At 39.5% G+C, this 19,892-nt stretch overlaps 1 protein-coding gene across 2 annotated transcripts in view; it reads right to left on the bottom strand.

Moving 5' to 3' along the window:
* Positions 1 to 19,892, bottom strand: part of SIDT1 (SID1 transmembrane family member 1) — an 88,474-nt gene that overhangs the window by 61,039 nt on the left and 7,543 nt on the right. For both annotated transcript variants that reach the window (XM_012787531.3, XM_012787532.3), the window contains exon 2: positions 410 to 531. In XM_012787531.3, the coding sequence (XP_012642985.2) occupies positions 410 to 531 (122 nt within the window). The remainder of the gene's footprint in view (positions 1 to 409; positions 532 to 19,892) is intronic.

Raw genomic sequence — 19,892 nt, 5'->3', positions numbered from 1 at the left:
AGTGCTCAATAAGTATTATTGAATAAAGAGTGCACATATGGGGGACATTTTAAAGAATGAGGGGAGTCTTATTTATGTTGACTGCTGGGCCTAGCCCATTGGATGACCCATTATCCAATGAAGAGCTACCAGATCATTATGGTAGAATTTTAAAATGGTAAAAGTTCTTCTAGGTGTTGCCAATCTAGGTGGAGTGCGTATCTGAAATTCAAGAGGATGGGAATCAAATAGAGCTTAACAGGTCAGGGCATGCACCATGACCTTTGTTTGCACTTTGCATGCTGTATGCATATCTCAACATTCCAAATGTCTGATCTCCTTTCCTTAGAAAAAAGACCAGTTAAGTTCTAGGACATTGAAGAAAACCAAATGCAGTGAAGCTGTCTGGGGGGAAAAAAAATCCACTTACAGTCCTTGGAAGAGCAGAGGGACCTGCCAGGACAGCACCTCTTTCTGCTGGCGAACCACGACAAGGACTGGATAGTTGAGATTCTCAGAGGAACTGTTCACATACACCCTCACAGCAGTCACCTGCACGGCAGGGCAGGGAGAGATATAATGCAAACTGCACACACACACACACACACACACACACACACACACACACACACCCCACACCTGCCATCTGAGGCTCAGAAAAAGTTTAATTTCTGACATTTGCTTCTCATGATAGGTAATACAAATGCCCCAGTTATTTTTTCTCAACCAGAGCGAGTCTCACCTTGACTGCACATTAAAATTGCATGGGGAGAGATTTAAAAAACCAAATGTCTGAGTCCAACCTGCCAAACTTCTGATTCAATTGGTTTTGGATGAAGCCAAATTAGGGAGTCTTCAAATAGGAAGCTGAGGAATTTGAACTGTGCAGTCAACACAAGATTTTGAGAATAAACCCGGAACAGAAAAAAAGATACTGGTAGCTTTTCTTCTTATTTGAATATAAATCCTAAAGATAAAAATATCTAAAAAACAAAACAACCGCTCCTTCCCTCCTGCTCCTCCCCCCCCCAAAAAAAAAACCACCTACAAGACCCTCAATTGCTGAAAACCTATAATTTTGGGTTGGTAAATCATTCTGTGTTTCAAATAAGAATGTTAGGACATATTTCATTAAAGGATAGCAGATGGCCTCATGTTCCCACCAACGACAAATCATGACGCTTTCCCAGCAACAGATATCACAGTGGCTGAGTATTTCTCTCTTTGTCCTGCTCCAAGGTATAAATCAATTCCTGGCATAAAACACTTTTTTTTAGTTCAGCAGCTCCCTGGCTCCTTCTAAATGCACTTGTCAACCCAAGAATTCAACCCAATCATGGCTGTTTTAAAGACAGGAAAATGAACTGTGGCCCTCAATTTAGATGGTTTTAGTGGTTTCCTTCAATTTTTGTAATGCCATAGGCAACACAGAAGAGGACAAAATAGAATAAAGGATAAAAAGAAAAAAAAAGCAAAAATTGATCTTCCATATGAGATTTTTTTTTTAGTGCCCAGTGTTCTCTTGAAAACTCCTTTATTAGGGGAAAGAAAATGAAAAAAGAAAACCCTATGTAATTAAACCCTGATAATCTATCACACATTCAAAATGGAAATTGAGACAATGCAGAACAGCGTGGGTATCATATATTGTCTTTTTGTTTTCTTATATCATTCTCCCTGATCAAGCCACCGCCTTGCTTTTTCAATGTTAAAACAGTCCAAGAGGAATTTATTAATTTGATAGAAAGTACTTGCTCAGGGAGTATTTTCTTGTGCCTACACTGTACATGTTTCCATGGAAATTATGCTGCAGCTGATAATTGCCAAAACCATATCTCTAGGGCAGACCTTTCCTAAACCGGGATGTTCCACAGGCACTTCAAACTCAACGTATCTGAAATGGAATCCATCGCTCCTTTCACCCCTAACTTTAATGTCTCCTGAATTCCCCCATTTGTTGCATGGCCCCACCATGCAGCCATTCATCCCAGCCTAAAACTTGATCCTTCATTCCTCCTTCATTAGCTCCTTCCATCAATACAAAAATAGGAATATTGACCAGTGGAACAGATCTGAGAATCCTGATATGAAACCATCCTCATATAGCCATCTAATCTTTGACAAAGCAGACAAAAACATACACTGGGGAAAAGAATCCCTTTTCAATAAATGGTGCTAGGAAAACTGGATAGCCACTTATAGAAGGCTAAAGCAGGACCCACACCTTTCACCTCTCACAAAAATCAACTCACACTGGATAACAGACTTAAACCTAAGGTATGAAACTATTAGAACTCTAGAGGAAAATGTTGGAAACACTCTCCTAGACATCGGCCTAGGCAAAGAGTTTACGAAGATTTCCCCAAAGGCAATCACAGCAGCAACAAAAATAAATAAATGGGACATGATGAAACTAAAAAGCTTCTGCACAGCCAAAGAAACAGATATGAAAGTAAACAGACAACCTACAGAATGGGAGAAAATTTTTGCATCCTACGTATCCGATAAAGGGCTGATAACTAGAATATACTTAGAACTCACGAAAATCAAGAAGAAAAAATCAAATAACCCTATTACAAAGTGGGCAAAGGACTTGAACAGAAACTTTTCTAAAGAAGACAGAAGAATGGCCAACAAACATATGAAAAAATGCTCATCATCTCTAATCATCAGGGAAATGCAAATCAAAACTACAATGAGATATCACTTAACTCCAGTGAGAATGTCCTTTATCAAAAAGTCTCCAAATAACAAATGCTGGCATGGATGAGGAGAGAGAGGAACACTCCTACACTGCTGGTGGGACTGCAAACTAGTTCAACCTCTGTGGAAAGCAATATGGAGATACCTTAAAGCGATACAAGTGAATCTACCATTTGATCCAGCAATCCCATTGCTGGGCATCTACCCAAAAGATCCAATGACACTCTACAAAAAAGACACCTGCACTCGAATGTTTATAGCAGCACAATTCATAATTGCAAGGCTGTGGAAACAGCCCAAGTGCCCATCAATCCAAGAATGGATTAATAAAATGTGGTATATGTATACCATGGAGTACTATTCAGCTCTAAGAAACAATGGTGATATAGCACATCTTATATTTTCCTGGTTAGAGCTGGAACCCATACTACTAAGTGAAGTATCCCAAGAATGGAAAAACAAGCACCACATATACTCACCAGCAAACTGGTATTAACTGAGTAGCACCTAAGTGGACACATAGGTACTACAGTAATAGGGTATTGGGCAGGTGGGAGGGGGGAAGGGGGGCGGGTATATACATACATAATAAGTGAGATGTGCACCATCTGAGGGATGGTCATGCTGGAAACTCAGACTTGTGGGGGGAGGGGGGAAACAGAATTTATTGAAACCTTAAAATCTGTACCCCCATAATATGCCGAAATAAAAAAAAATAGTTTTACTGCTTCTATCTCTAATACTGTCCGCACTCGGCCTCCCCTATGCCCCCAGTGGCACCGTTGTGGTTCAGTCCTTTGCCACTGAGCCCTTCCTTGACAGCCCCCTCGCCTCGCTGGTCTTCCTATCCCCCGGGCTGCACCCTCTAGGATGCCCATTTCACCTGCCATTCCCCTGCTGAAAAGGCCTTCTGTGGCTCTGGAGAATTTTCAAGTTTTCCCCTAAATAACAAGAATCCTATAATGAATATTTATGTACTTATCATGCAGCTTTAATAATTATTAACACATGTATTTTATTTAATTTTACCTTGTAGTTCCTCCATACTTCCCCACTGGATTATTTTAAAGTACACATGTATCATTTAATCTGTAAACAGTTAAATCTATACCTCTAAAACACAAAGCCTCTTCTTTTTAACATAAATACATATCATTAACTCATTTAATAAAATTAATAAATCTTTAAAATGATCTAGTGTCCACATGGTGTTGGAATTTTTTCTATTGTTACAAACATTGCTTTCTTTTCAGTTTTTTTTTTTTAATTAGGTAAAAATAAGATCCATACATTGTATTGGGCTCATGTGTCTTTTGAGTCTGTTTTAATCTAAAGGGTGCCCCTCCCTCCTTTTGGGGGGAATCTGTTTGTTAAATAAAGCAGTTCACAAGACAGCAGTACAAATCTGTAGAAGCACCACATTTGGATTTTGCTGATTGCACCTACAGTGTCATTTAGTCTGGCTTAAATCTATAGCAGTCAGAACCAAGGTAAAACCTAAGGAAAGCTGTGAAATAGGCAAGCTTCATCTTTGGCTTGTCTGCCTTCCTTTTTTCGCCTAGCATGCAACCTCCTCTGCCCTTCTTAGGTACTTAGTGCCAGAGGGGACTTCCTTCAATTTTTTTTCAAACTTTGATATAAGACGATGATTCTCAAATTTGACTGTGCTTTTTAGCAAATCTAATCCCTCAAGCCAACCTCTACCATTTCCGATTCGGCAGATCAGGAACAGAACTTAAAAATGTGCATTTTTAACAGGCATGCTGGGGAATTCTGATGTACATGGTTTGGGGCCTACATTTTGGGAAGGACTGTTTCAAAGAAATGATCCAATGGATGATGCCATTTGTCAGGAACCTGCCCACTGGCCCATTATTATGAGATGCCCATCTGTGGGATCACCAATGTTAGAGTATGTCCAGAAGCTGGTGTTTTTTGGGGCGGAAACTGGGCTGGCAGAGCAGTTGTGTCACTGCCATCTTGATTCCACTGCCCTGTTCATCTCCACGCTCTCATTTTATTCCTGCTCTGCCTCTTGTAATCCGTTTACTTATTTGTTAATTGATAATGAGCTTACGAGTCATAATAAGAACAAACTCAGAGATACTGGCATAATAAGTTGCAAAAATAATATATTAGTGTAGGAGATAGAAGTCACTGGGCAGTTTTTCAAGATGAACAGATAATGTATTGCCCCCAGGAAAGGATGAAGAGCCCTGTTCAAAATTCGCGTTGCCTTTCCTGAGGCTAATGTGCTGCTGAGAAAATTGGATTACATTTGCAGCAGTGAAGCAAGTAAGCTGTGTAAAGGCAAAACTAAATGGAGAACAGAGTATTGACCATACTTACTGGGCCCTGACACCTCGTAACAGACCATTCTTAACAGCTAAGAGTCTTCCTCCTGTTGCTTCTTCCTGTTGTCATGACAACAAGAGCACTTCTATTACATAGATCTTGCTTTCTTCCTATGTTTACTACAAGCAGGAAATTGAATTGTAGCTCAGAGAGTATTATTTAAGTACTTCCGTCTCTAATATTATATAGATCACAATTATGAAAAGTCCTAAAGCTTAGAGACTCCCTTTTTAATCTTTCTGAACATGTCAGTAGGGAAAAGTTCCAAATTATAACTAATATATTCCTGCTGCATAAAAAGGATGAAAAGAGCTTAATTCAAAATCTAGTTTATTTTTACTAAAATAATGAGACTGCAGCCTCTATTACTGGGAACATCAGATTAAGAATCAGAAATTATTGGTTTCCATTATTGAGCACACCATTGTTTGCCTGTATGATCTTGAAAAGCTGATTCCACTTGTAAAGCCGCTACAATAGTTTTTGCTGATGGTCCCTTTTTCAAATGTGTAACTGTCTAAGTAACTCTGTTGTATTCACTGGGTGTATATATGCAGGTGTTTAGGTGCTTTGGTTCTCTCTCTCCTTTCCTTCCCTCCCTCCCTCCCTCCCTCCCTCCCTCCCTCCCTCCCTCCCTCCCTCCCTCCCTCCCTCCCTCTCTCCCTCCCTCCCTTCCTCCTTCCTTCCTTCCTTCCTCCCTCCCTCCTTCCTACCTCCCTTTCTTCCTCCCTTCTTCCCTCCCTCCCTCCCTCTCTTCCTTCCTTCCTTCCCTCCCTCCCATGCTCCTACCATCATTCATCAAACATTCACTGAGGGTTTACCCTGAGTCAGGAGCTATGGGCGATGTTGGGGATATACTAAAGGCAGCCCTGCCCTTGAAGAGGCTCACCATCTAGTCAGAGAGACAAATGGAAAAGCCACCAATAACATCACAATATGGTGGCTATTATAGTAGCAGTATGAGCAGGCGCCGTGGGCACACAGAGGACAGTGACTAACCCTGTGGGGAGTCAGGAGAGCAACACAGAGGCTGATCAGCCACTTTCTAAGGTAATGAAGTTGGGCTCTTCCACACAGGTCCTGTCATTGCCTACTTGACGCATAAGACGTTGACTCGCAGTGTTAGAAAACTGTACCTCTAGGCAGGTGCTCAGAGGGATCATCAGGGGTCCTTAAACTATGGCCCACGGGCCATATGAGGCCCGTCTCGAGGACATTTATCCTGCCCGCTGGGTGTTTTTGCCATTGCCACCTGTCCTGCTTAGCAGCTGACTTGTCCTGGGCCCACAGTGCGCATGTGTGGAATGTGTGCCACACTCTCCAATGGTCTGAGGGACAGTGAACTGGCCCCCTGTTTAAAAAGTTTGAGGACCCCTGATAGCCTAACCCTCCCATTTACACATGAGGAACCCAAGACATAGAGGTGATGTGACTTTCCTGTGGATACTCAGCTATGGAAGAATCATGATTAGAACCCAAGCTCCTGCATTCCAATCTGCACACAGTGCTTGGGCAGAATATGTTGTCATCACTATTTTGAGTGCTTGGCTCCACTGAACACCACTTAAAGATCTTTTCCTATTGTTTCACTAATCAAGAAGCTATATAAACACCATAGCTGATTTGCCACAGACTAAGAGATGTAATTTATATATATGTAATAGACTACATATCAGGTTCTTGAATATATAAAAGAGCCCTTAAAACTCATAAGAAAAAACACCAATGGAAAAATATGTTAAGGATATAAACAACAAGTAAAGAGGGGAAGAATGACCAAAGAATATATGAAAAGATACTCGTAATTTATACTCACCAGAAAGATAAAGCCTCAAAAGTATCATGTTTGCAAGCATGAGGAGAAGTAGGTACTCTTGCATATTGCTAATAAATAATTGCATATTGCTATTGTCATTTGGTATAACCACTTCAGAGAGCAAGTTAGCAATATCTACTATTGAAGTAGTTGAAGATCAGTTCACATTACATCTCAACATTTCCACTACTAAGTTTATACACATAAAAAACCTCTTACATATGCACAAGGAATCATGAAGAAGAATTTTCGTTGCTAGCATTGGTTGCAATAATAAAATTTGGAAACAGCCTAAATGTCAACAAAAATCAGCTAAATAACAGAATCATAAATAAATAAATTGTATTCATGCAGTGAAATGCTATACGGTGGCTAGAAGGTAATGACCTGGAATATGGATCGGTGTGGCTACATCTCAAGAAGATAAATTTGAGAGCAAGAGCAGACTGCTGAAGGATACATACGATCCCATTTATGTAAACTTTGTAAACAAGCAAAGCAACACTATATTTTTAAACATATGCATCCTTAGTAAAATAGACATACATGGAAATAATAAACACCAAATTTAAGATGATGGATTTCAAGAACACTGAAGGATCTGAGACTTTACCCCACTTGCCACCATGTCATCATATTTGGAGAAGACACAAGTGTCCTGGCTTGGAAACAAAGAACTTTATCACTCTTGTCACGGCAAGCAGCATTAGCATCACTTCCCTTTGGCCCCAAGTACCATGAAGGTGACGCAAATGGACCCAGATGGCTGCTACACACATGCAGTGGGCTGCTGCACTGTAGGAGAGGAACCCTGAGCCTAGACAACCTAAGTCTTTTAAATTGGGCAGAAAGTCTGCCTGCCTTTTGCTCCAGAGGGAGACACTGACTATTTTCTGAGGCTGTTTGCTATGCAAATATCCTTGACATGATAGTATAGGAAAACTTTCATTCAGTGTCTTCTTCTTTTAAGATGTGCAGAAATCAAGAGACCTACGAAAGACTGTCTCCCCAAAATGGTGACTTTTGGGGGTGGAGGAAGAAGATCAAGGTGAGGGGAAAACAGAAAACCTGAATTGTCCTTTTACTTCCTAAGCTGAATCTTGGGTACAGAGATGCTTGTTACATTATTTTCTGTACTTGTTTAAACATCTAAAATGTTTCATAATAATAATAATAATAATAAAGAAGCCATGATGTGCTGGCCTTTGTGTTTGCCTACTTCTGAGTGACAACCTTTGTTTTCTTCAGGCTCCTTGTCTCCAAAACACACCTTCTGTGACCTCTTGGATCATTTGCCATGGTCTCTACTTACTCCAGTGTTTGACCTGCTTATGCTAACTTTGTAGATTAGAGGCCTCCCACATGCAAGTGGAAACTGTATTTCAAGATATGGCTGTTAGCTGCCTCCATTTGTCCCCACCAGCTGCAGAACATTGCATGGTCTTTGGTCTCATTAATGTGGTTCATTTCTCCATTGCTTTACCCGGACAAGAAATACGGTCAGGGGAACCCAGGTACTACATTGAACAGTAACGCGCTATCCTTGGTTCTGTGTTATTGGGTTAGTTTTCCAGGATGCTGTGACAAAGTACCATAAACTGGATGTCTTAAAACAACAAAATTTATTCTTCCACAGTTCTGGAGGCTCGAAGACTGAAAGCAAGGTGGCAGCAGGGCCATGCTCCCTCTGAGACTTTGGGTGGAACCCTTCCTTGCCTCTTCCTTGCTCCTGATGGTGGCCAGCAATTTGTAACATTCCTTGGCTCACAGCTGCATCTCTCCCTTTTCTGCCTCTATTGTCACCTGGCCTTTACCCTGTGTGCATCTCTGTCTGCACAGGCTGCTCTCCTCTATGTGCATGTCTGTGTCCAACGTCCTTTTCCTTAAAGGGATTTAAGTCCTATTGAATTGGGGCCCACTCTAATGTCCTCATCTTAACTTGATCACATATGCAACGACCATACTTCCAAATGAGGTCACATTCATAGGTTCCGGGGTTAGGACCTCAATGTATATTTTTGGGACAGCAAATCAACCTAGGTTTGCAGGACTTTTAAGTAATAAATTGTTCTCCAAAGCTCTTCTTTTGCTGACTGTCATTTTATTTTTAGTTCGTATTAATACTTACTTGCAGTTAAAGCAAATTGAAATGGAGGCCAGGCCGGAAGAATCCCTGGGCAGACAAAGCCAGTTAGGCCTCATAAATGCCCTTAATCTTTCTCGATTTGCAAACATAAGCAAAACTTAACTTGAGCTATTTCTAACAAATGCCTATATTAAAGAAAAATGAACCATAAGGCCAACCAACCAGAAGCCACATACCAACTTATATAGCTAGGGACTTCCCAGCAGGATAGACCAAAAAAGGCAATTGTATAACTGTAATCATTGATTTTACCCTATCAAAGCCTTCCTCTTGTGTTCCTTTAGCTGAGCCTCCAAAACCACTTCTGGCTTGGAGCTGCCCAACTGATGAATTGCTCTTTGCTAAAATAAACTCTTAAAAAAATCTGTATTGTGCCTCAGTTTATCTTTTAACATTGCCAAGACCTTCAATGGGCTTGTGTGTCGCAGCCCGGCTGAGTGAAGGCAGAACTTCAGGGAGAGTCCATTATGTGACTGTCATCTGAAAACCGCTGCACCTGAGCAAAGCAGACTCGCAATCCTCAGTCTTTTTCTTATTAGAGGCTAGCAAGTCCTATTAAATGAAGCATCTTATCCAAGGTTTTCATAATTACTACAGGGAGTTGAGCTGCTTCAATCATAGGTTGTACTTTTTAAAAAGATAAGCATTAAAAGGATTCCTATAGTCATTGATCTGACTGTTTAAAATTCTCTTAGCCTTGATTCAGCCTTGAGAAACTATCTTCTGTACACTTATGCCATAATAAACAAAGATATTTAGGCCTGGATTTTATTTCTGGCACTAACATCTACTACCTGGGTGGCCTTGGACAAATCACTTAAATTCTCTGGGCCTCAGTTTCCTCGACTGTAGAATGAGAACAGTAACACTCAGACTATCCATCTCCCTGGGCAGCTTCGTCAATTGAATGGTGGGTGATGTGGGACAGTGTTTTGTGATCTCAGGGAGCACCAGGCAGTGCAGAAGGCAGAGCTATTTCCACTCTCTTCTATTCATCAATCAATCAGTTATTGATGCTCTGTTGCCCAAGTGTGGAGACACACTTACAAGCCCAATCACGCCCGGCAAAGGAAAAAGGTACATCCGACATCTCACGTAGGATATTAATTTCTGCTCCGCTTGAGCTAGCCTGGAACAGCTCGTTCATCTCATTGAAAAGAGCAGTTTACCCCTTGGGAGCTATTTATTCGCTATACTTTTAGATTCTCAGCACGTTGTACTCAGAGCACTTTTCTAGGAAGTGTCCTTTACAGACATAGTCTCACCAATTCCATTATGCCAGCCATAACCTAGACATAAATACATTCGTGTCAGCCGTCATCTTCTGGTTTATGATACACATTTTATGTTAAAATTTTCAATTCCAATAAAAACATGGGAAAACATTGAAGAGTATAATCCTTGGCAGGCCAGGAATACAGAATGATACACAGTCAGACTCTGGCTACTTTAGAATGAACTTTGTTCATTCAATAAATATTTAACTCCCTATCCTGCGCCAGGCATTGTTCTGGACGCAGGAGATGTATTAGTCAGCAGTGTACACATAGTCACTCTCCTATTTGAGATCAGAGGTTTGCCTATGGGATGCCTGTTAAACAAGCTATTAAATTAACGTTCCAGTTCCTGCGGGAGTGCATGGCATAGACTTTGGGAGAATAGTTTCTGAAAAGATGAGTAGGAACTAACCCGAAAAGTGCAGGGAGGGCAGAGCAAGACAAATGTCCAAAGGGAGTACTGTAGTAGACACAAGGAAGGGGAAGAAGAGAGGGATAGTGAGGAGCATGCTTGAATAATTAAGAGAAAACAAGTTTGGCTGGAGCATGAGTTGTGTGAAGGGCCATTATAGTCCTCAAGAGTGTTACAAGTCATGTTAGGGAGGTTGAGACTTTATTCTAAGGGCAACAGAAAGCCTCTGGAAGGTTTTAAGTGCCACTACTGTTGACACAGTCAGTCATCCCTGGAAACCCCACGTTGCCTCCATTGCTGCTGGGCAGCTGCTTCCTTGTATCATTGGTTCCCAAGTCAAAGCCTGGGAAGGGCAGATCTGATTGGCAGCGCCCAGGCCACATGCCATGCCTGAACTTGCTGGGGGTTGAGGTGGGTGGTAGGGGGTGAGAAAGCAAGTGCCTGGTGTTCAGCTCTGTAGTGGAAGGGGCTCTTCCTCCAGCTGAGGCTCATGCAATGGGGAGTTCCCCAAACACACAAGAATGGGGTTCAGATGTTGGGCAGTCAAAACATGGCTAAGCTCCACTACACCTGGGACACTTCTTACATGTAATAAATACCAAGACCATCCTGCAGAATAATTGTTCCCTAGAACACATTTTGGGAAATGCTGTCCTGGATATTTTTCACAGGAACTGTTATCAAGACAGGTATGTCCTAAAGGCTCCAACCTATTGTGGTCTGCCTTTGCCTCTCACTCCAAGAGCTAAACATCTTCTGTCTCTCCAGGGTTTTTCACAGTTTTTGCATCAGTTTCTCGGTCCCTCTGACCTCCCTCTGGCTGTAGGCATCTCTAGGCTTGGTTCCTAGGAGGCAGCCAGCACCTCGTGTTGATTCACCAGCCTGATAGCTCCCTGGTGTACTCATCTCCTGTGTGTGGTTCCTTTTCTTCTCTCTATCTTTCCTGCCTCTTTCTCACTGTCTTTTGGTACATCTCCTTCTCCTATGAGGGGCCTGAAGAGGGAAAAATAATTATTGTATGGTTTGAGGCAGAGCTCAAGGATCCACTCCCTGGATTTTATTTATATGTTGACTGATTGCACTGCAGGCAAGTTTCTTCTAGAGCTGTTCTGAGGCCTACTTAATTAATGCCCTGAAGATGACAAGCTATAGAAAATTACAGTTATGATTGCAAGAGTTATGATCTGATGTTATCAGCTATTTATTTCTGTAATAGAATTTAAAGTCAGACTAGTGTCGTTTATAACGTTAAATAAGCGTTTGTCAGGATATAAGTAACACCTAAAGGAAACTGCTTTCTAAACAAGACAAAACTAATCATCTGCAAACGGCTTCCTTTTCAAAGCCTTCAAAGACAATTTCTTGAGACAAGCAACAGCGGCTTCAAGGAAGGCCATGTTTAAGAGAGAAAACCATGACCTCGTGGTTCAATAGTAGCATGTTTGACTCCAAGAGAGAAGGCCATTTCTAATTGTAGAGTAAACATTGTGGCAGAGATGATACACATAATACTAGTTGAATTCACTCTGATGCTCACATGAGATGCTCCTCTTTGAATGGGCAGAGACAGAAGGCTGCAGCACCCCCACTGTCTTCCCCACACATCTTCATCCCTGCCTATGTCTGGGTTCACATACCTGTTTTCAACAAATGCCATAGCTTGAGAGTACCCTGTGAGGACATTTGGGGGGGGTTGATTTTGGGGCTACTCAGCATACAAAACCCTTCATATTTTAGAGGAACTGCACCACTGCACCCCACTGGGTGAGTTTATGGGAGACAAGTCTGCCTATGGATGTCAAAGGGGCCAGATACCTGACCCATACCTGGATAGCTGGCTGCACCCACTTGGTACTTTCAATCCTGAGTAAGTGACACAAGGATGCAGGCAGAGTTTGGAATGCACTGGCAATGGTGGCATCAATGTGGCAGCAGGATCCAGGGGTGACCACATCTAATAGCAGTGGAGGTGGTGGAACCAGGGTGAGAACCTCGACCAGACCATTCCTGCTGCATGGCTGTTGCTATAATTTTCTGTAGCTTAGTCTCTCTGGGTCCCCAAATGTTGCTTGAGCCTGGTAACTCAGGTGTGTGAGCTACTCGATGCCCTTCTAATAAACTCTTTTCTCTTTGTCTTTCTCTTTATCTGCCAATTTTTATCCCTTTGTTACCCAGATCAACATTGTCTTTCTCCCAGAAAGCTACAATTCTTCCTCCCTGGTGAAGGTGGTATGGAGAGACAGGGAAGACAAATATAGATTTTTTTTTTAGCATGTAGGGGAGAGGGCTAAAATAAAACTGTGGACATTCACGTGTTACCTTTTTGGCCTATAACATATGCTCCCAGTTAGGAGGTTAATTAATATAGTTGTGAGTCACTTTGTTCACAAAGGGCAGTTAAATCTAGAGAGACAGAAATAGTCGGTTAGTCCTGTTTGTTATGGTTTATCTTCGTGGCTGCTTGGTAGAGACCCAGAAATACCAGTTCTTGGAAATAATACTGCCCTGAAGTTAACAGATGGGATAATTGTTCAGGTCTCTAAGCTGTGCTGTGCCTGGCACAAAGAAGGAACCCAGCATTGATGAAAATAAAACACCAAAATAAAATAAAATAAAATAAATTTGCCCTCTGGGATCCACAGGGAGTCACAGTAAGATCCTCAGTGGTAGGAAGCTGTGGCTCTTCGAAATATTGAAGAAAATCTGAGAACTTCACAGTTTGACTTAGTGTCAACCCCGCTTGCCTGGCATAAACAGACAAATGGGTACCTGGACAATTCATGGGGGAGAAACAATAACAAAAAAGACTCTTGTTTCAATTTTTAGTAATTGTAAGGGAGTCACACATAAGGCTCTCAAATTGCATGATTGAAAGACAGGACTATGAAAGTATGATTATGATATCTTAGAATTGTTTTTATTGTTGTTGATACGCATAACAGGGGTGCTCTTGTGGGATTGAGAGTGATTTACTAGAACTGTTCTGAGGAAATATCCTCTAGAACCTGAATTACATTCCTGGCTGTGCTTCAATTTTTTTTTTTTGGTCACCCTTTGGTGAGCATGTGTTTCAAATTAGTTACATGATTTTGGACAAGTAATTTGCATCGCTGGCTCTCAGTTTTCTGTTCTGTTAAGTGAGAAGAGATTAGGTGATTTAAAAGAGCCTTTGAGCTCTTAAGTTTAAAGTATAATTATTCCTTTCTTATGGCTTCAAAGGATATTTTATACATTTCTTTTAGTGATGGAAAAAAGAACAGAAAAAAGTCCCAATTACATTTTGGTAGCTAAGCAGATTTGACAAAGATAACCTTGTTGACTTGAATAAAGGAAATGATGGTGTTGATAGTTTCCTTTGCTGTGCAGAAGGTTTTAGTTTGATATACTCCCATTTGTCTATTTTTTGTTGTTGTTGCCTGTGCTTTTGAGGTCTTCTCCATAAAATCTTTGCCTAGACCAACATCTTGAAATGTTTCCTCCAGGATTTCTTCTAATAGGTTCATAGTTTTGGGTCTTACATTTAAGTCTTTAATCCATTTTGAGTTGATTTTTGTATATGGTTAGAGATAGGGGTCTAGTGTCATTCTTTTGCATATGGAGATCCAGTTTTCCCAGCACCATTTCAAATATGTGGATTTATTTCTGGGTTCTCTATTCTATAGAACATTACCATTTAACATGAAAATCACTGATTCTCTTGTATAAACTACTAATGTTTTAATACACATTCTTAGAGACTTACTGTATATGAAAGCCAAAGGATCTTAGACTTAGGACTTAATAAGATACAATGCTGACTTCAGTTTTTAAGTAAACTATAGTTTTCAGCCTTTTTATTTTTTTTTGCTAGCCAACTAATGTATTTATTTATTTATTTTGAGACAGAGTCTCACCTCTCTCTGTTGCCCAGGCTAGAGTGCCATGGCATCAGTATAGCTCACAGCAACCTCAAACTCATGTGCTCAAGCAATCCTCCTGCCTCAGCCTCCCGAGTAGCTGGGACTACAGGCAAGCACCACCATGCCCAGCTAATTTTTTCTATCTATTTTTAGTTGTCCGGCTAATTTATTTCTATTTTTTTGGTAGAGATGGTGTCTCGCTCTTGCTCAGGCTGGTTTCGGACTCCTGAGCTCAAACGATCCTCCTGTCTTGGCCTCCCAGAGTGCTAGGATTACAGGCGTGCGCCATCACGCCCACCCCAACTAATGTATTTAATACCAAGAAAACCACAAGGTTTCCATTTTCAAAATATCCAAGAAAAGAAAAAAAAAAAGACAATGATTATAAGTGTGTGTGTGTGTGTGTGGGGATATTATTTAGTGAAACAGAAAAGACTGATTGCATCGTCTGGCAGGTCCATGAAATGTTCAGTATTTTCCTTTGCAAATAAGCAGAAAGGATGGTGAGGCCCCAATTCAAATAGCTCATTAGATGCACCTTGCAGTCATTAATGCACCATCTCTGTGTGTTGACATGGGACTTCTGCTAGCTTCAGAAGGAAACAATGTAGGAAGAGCTGGTTAACATATCTGGGGTGCTGCATGGCAACGTGATTACATTAACACTGTGTGGTTATTTTTGTTTCAGAAGAATAAAGAAATTCTGACATCTTTTAGCAACAAAGAGGTTTCTAGGTATCATGAGAATCTTCAAGTCTCTTGGTCATTTAGATTGAAGTCCACAGTGAGAAATTATATAAATTACAGCAGTCCCCAACTGTTTTGGCCCAGGACTGATTTCATGGAAGACAATTTTTCCCACAGACAGGCTGGGACGGGGAGTGGCAGCAGTGGAGCTCGGTAGCCCAGTCTCTAATAAGCCACTGACTGGTACCAGTCCATGGCCTTAGGGTTGGAGACCGCAGTTATAGAAGATACTTCAAGTATTAATATCAGTTGAAATTAAAGCAGGAAAGGAAGAAAGGCTGAAAATCTCTACACATTGTATCAGATGCCTAAAATATCCTCTTGGAATGAACTATCACAGCAGCAAAAAAAATAAAGCAAAATGGCAACCAAAAAGCCAAACCAACATGATAGCAAGCTTATTGACATGACACTCAGCAGGAATACCAGCAAGGGAGAAAAAAAAAAGGAATTGGAATACTAGTTCAGCACATGTGGCAGGAGTAAAGAGAGAACAAAACAAAACAAAACAAAGCAAAACAAAGTCACTTCCAAGCACTGAGGAGTCCCACAGAAAACTTTTTAAAGGGAAGAAATAAAAAAGAGTAGCTTTTAAGAAACAGTAAAGTTTTCATTTTCTTGCTTTTAAAGAGTTAGAAATGCTTTTTTTTTTTGGCCATAAGTTTATCCTACTTGTCTATAGTTAAGAAAAAAATTATAATCTGACACATGGCAGAAAAGTATCAGAACTCCAAATCTTAATGATTGAATGAAATACAAAATGCAATTCACTCATCTTATTATCAGTGGGGAAAATGAAGATCAGGGAGAGAACAGGATTTGCTGAAGGTCCACAGGTAGTTAAAGTGACAAAAGCACACATCTCCTGGGACCCCACTCCATGCACTACCCTAATACTGCTCTGCCTCTTAGTTGTTTGTTGTCCTTGCCTAGGTAAAAGAAAACATGTTTATTGTAAAATACTTAGAAAATACATAAAATTACTGAAAAGAGCATTAAAATCTGCAAGCTCACTACCTGGAGATAATGCGAAGTTTAACATATTTCAGAAAACGCTAATGAAAACCTGTATTACAAAAATGTGGCTGGGTGAAGTGGCTCACACGTTTAATCCAAGCACTTTGAGAGGCTTAAGAGGGAGGATTGCTTGAGGCCAAGAGTCTGAGACCACCTTGAGCAATTGTGAGACCCTGTTTCTACAAAAGATTTAAAAATTAGTCAGGCATGGTGACATGTGCCTATAGTCCCAACTACTCGGGAGGCTGAGGCAGGAAGATTGCTTGAGCCCAGGAGCTTGAGGTTGCAGTGAGCTACGATGACGCCACCACACTCTAGCCTGGGTGACAGAGTGAGACTCTGTCTCTAAATAAATAAGTAAATTCTGAGAACTCAATAGTCCATGACTTGAAATGGAGAAAATTGTGGATATGAATCACTCAGGAATTCTTGCCTATCACTGATATAATTTCACTATTCTCACTTTCAATTTCTCATGAAAAAAAATTATGTGCTCATCTCTTTAATGGCAAATTCAAAACTGAGAATTGGTATACTTACTAATGGTCTAGAGGAAGATTTGCTTGGGATTCAACAGATAATATAGATGATAGGACCCAAGAGATGACCTGGATGATGACTGAAAATGTCATCTGTCTTTGTGATTCCTTAAAAGTCATGAAAATAGTATTATTTTGTTAGTGATGCAGAGGGGAGAGAAGAAACCTACTTTCTGTGTTACGGTGAAAGAGATAGTCTTAACATACCCACTATATACGGGTAATATGACTGATTTTAAGGGAAAAAATCTCATAATACGTATAATGATATTTTAATGTAAATTAAAACAATGAATAATTGGATCCAATAAGAATCTATGAGTCCATACTGATACCAATAAAATAAATAAGCAAATAAATAAATTAGAGAGAAGAAAGAAAAGCAATTTCTTACAGTAGAATGTCAACTGATAAATGTAGAAGGAACAGTGAATTAGGAAATTACTAACTGGAAACCCTCGTTGTAACATCTGATTCAGGCAAGAGTAAGCAATGGATACTAAAACTAGTTGTTGAAAGTTTGATGAGGCACAGGCTATTTACATAGTCTCAAGGTATTGCTTCACAAATAATTTTTTAATTTTAAAAGGAAAATAGCAATTTACAGTGGAGAAACCTGGGAGAAGCTATTTCAATCAAGCAACCAATGTTAACCACACTAGTAATAGGAAAACCCAATATCATATGCCTCTGATATGCACTTGGGACACAATGTCCATCCTGTGGCGTTCTGTCAAAAATGTATACCCTGAGTATAATTGTGAGAAAACATCAGATAAATCTGAATTCATCAGATAAATTTTCTTCAAAAATGATGAAATCCTGAAAGACAAAGAAAAAAATGAGGAAATTTTTAAGGAACTAAAGATTCATGACAGTTAAAAACAATATGTGTTATTGAATTGTATTCTGGACTAGAAGGAAAAAAAAAAATCTTTTTTTTTTTTTTTTTTGCTTTAGAAGACATTATTGGGAAATTGGTGAAATTTGAATAAGGTCTATAGATTAAATAGTAGCATTATAATAATGTTAATTTTGTGATTTTTGGTAATTGTTTAATGGCTATGTAAGAAAAAGCATTTATTCATAGGAAATATACACTGAAGTATTGAGAGACAAAGGAGCAGCATGTCTGTACTTACAATCAAGTGTTTCAGGAAAAAGTATTCTGCTTTAAAGGAGAGAGAATGCTAAAGCAAATTTGACAAAATGTTAATTATTGAGAAATATGAGAAAAAGGGATATTGGAGTCCTTTATACTGTTCTCACTTTTCTATAAGTTTCAAGTTATTTCAAAATTTAAATTTACAGGAAAAAAGCAATAGGTAGAGGATTCTAGGAAGAAGGTGTCAATAGCAGCATAGATTTTGAATCTCTCTTGATGTCCCCTGTGAAAACAGAGCAACTGTGATAGAGAACCAAAATTCGAAGAAGAATATCTGCAAAAAAAATCCTAAGTAATAAGGTATCCCTATAAACCCTAAAACATGAGTGGGTGAGAAAAAATTATCAATAGCTTCAATACCTGTACAGTGTTAGCAACTGGGGGTGTAGCAGAGGAAAGGCATGGAACTCTGTGGACCTGAGAATCAGAGAACCCCCAAATTGTTCAAAACGTGCTCACTGAGAAAACTGGAGGGTCAATCTGAAAACACCAGCTGAACCTGAAGAGGGTTTTTTTTTTTGGCTCCAATTTTTGGGTAAGTGTAAGAATACTTCAGGAAGTATAGAACATTCTGGAACAGTGTGGGCCTCATGAATTCTCAAAATTAGCTAATGAATACTCCCATCCTAGACAAAGTCCTGCCAGAGAAAAAGCTATGGAAGTTGAATTCAAATCAAGCAGGTTGGAGAATATATGGGCAAAAGAAAGAGAAAGTCTCCATAAAATGGGGGAAGTAAGTTGTGGAAGCAGATCTCAGAAAGAAAATCATATTCTGATTACTTCCAAAACATAACAGAAGGAAGCTAGGAAATATATCTAGATGTTTGTTTCCTTTCTAAAAGTAAGGATACTCAGCAATGTAAACATGAGCGATAGACAATAATTGCAGTTAAATCCCGTACAAAGTCGCTGCAAGTAAAAGAGAATAAGAAACAGAAAATGTCATTTCAAATAGCAAACATATGCCAGAAAGCCATGACTATAAAACAGATGAAAACTATAGCCTAGTTTTAAAAAATGAGTTAAAAAATTATGAAAAATTTTAAAACAATGAAAGAAGAATATAAATCAGAACTTTACAACTTCAGAAATGAAATGATTGAGAAAATAAAGGTTGAAGAAAGGAAGTGGCAGAACTCAGAAAAAATTAGAAATTTAAAAATTATCTCATAAATAAATATTAAATTTGAAGGAGCACAAGAATATAATAAATACCTCAATAATTTCTTAAGGAAAATAGAAGGTAAAATGGAGGAAAAAACTTTAAATTCAGGCAGGAAATAAAGAAAGTGATAAAAGTAATTATGAAAAAATGATAATTATAGACAACAAAGAAGGGCCAATATAAGTGTAAAGGGTATGCTAGAAGAAGATAATCAAACATTGGGACAGACTAATACTGAAAACTCCAATTCAAGAAAACATTTTTGAATTAAAAAAACAAAATCATTGAAGCTATGTAGTGAAAAGTTATACCACATATGTAGGAAAGTTGTCCTACAAGATATAGGATTGTAAAACTGTTGGATTTTAAAGAAAAAGGGGAAAAATTCTTTCAGGAATCTAGGAAGAAAAATAAAGTTGCTTATAAGGGAAAGAAAATCATTTTGTCATCACTTTTGCTGGAAGACAAAGGAGTAACATATCTAAAACTCAAGGAAAAAAAATGTGAGCCAAGGATTTTATATCCAGCCAAATAGTCCTTCAAGTACAATGACTGCAGGCAAACTGTTATGAACATTTAAAAACTTTGGAAAAATAGTTCCCATAACTATTTCCTGCATTATTCCCTAGAGAATAAGATTTAGACAACCAAAATGACTGGAAGCCATTAACA

This window comes from Microcebus murinus, chromosome 1 (assembly GCF_040939455.1).
Source record: "Microcebus murinus isolate Inina chromosome 1, M.murinus_Inina_mat1.0, whole genome shotgun sequence".
In the NCBI taxonomy this organism is placed as follows: Eukaryota; Metazoa; Chordata; class Mammalia; order Primates; family Cheirogaleidae; genus Microcebus; species Microcebus murinus.
The sequence above is the reverse complement of the archived record's forward strand: the minus strand, read 5'-3'. Positions and strand labels throughout refer to the sequence as shown.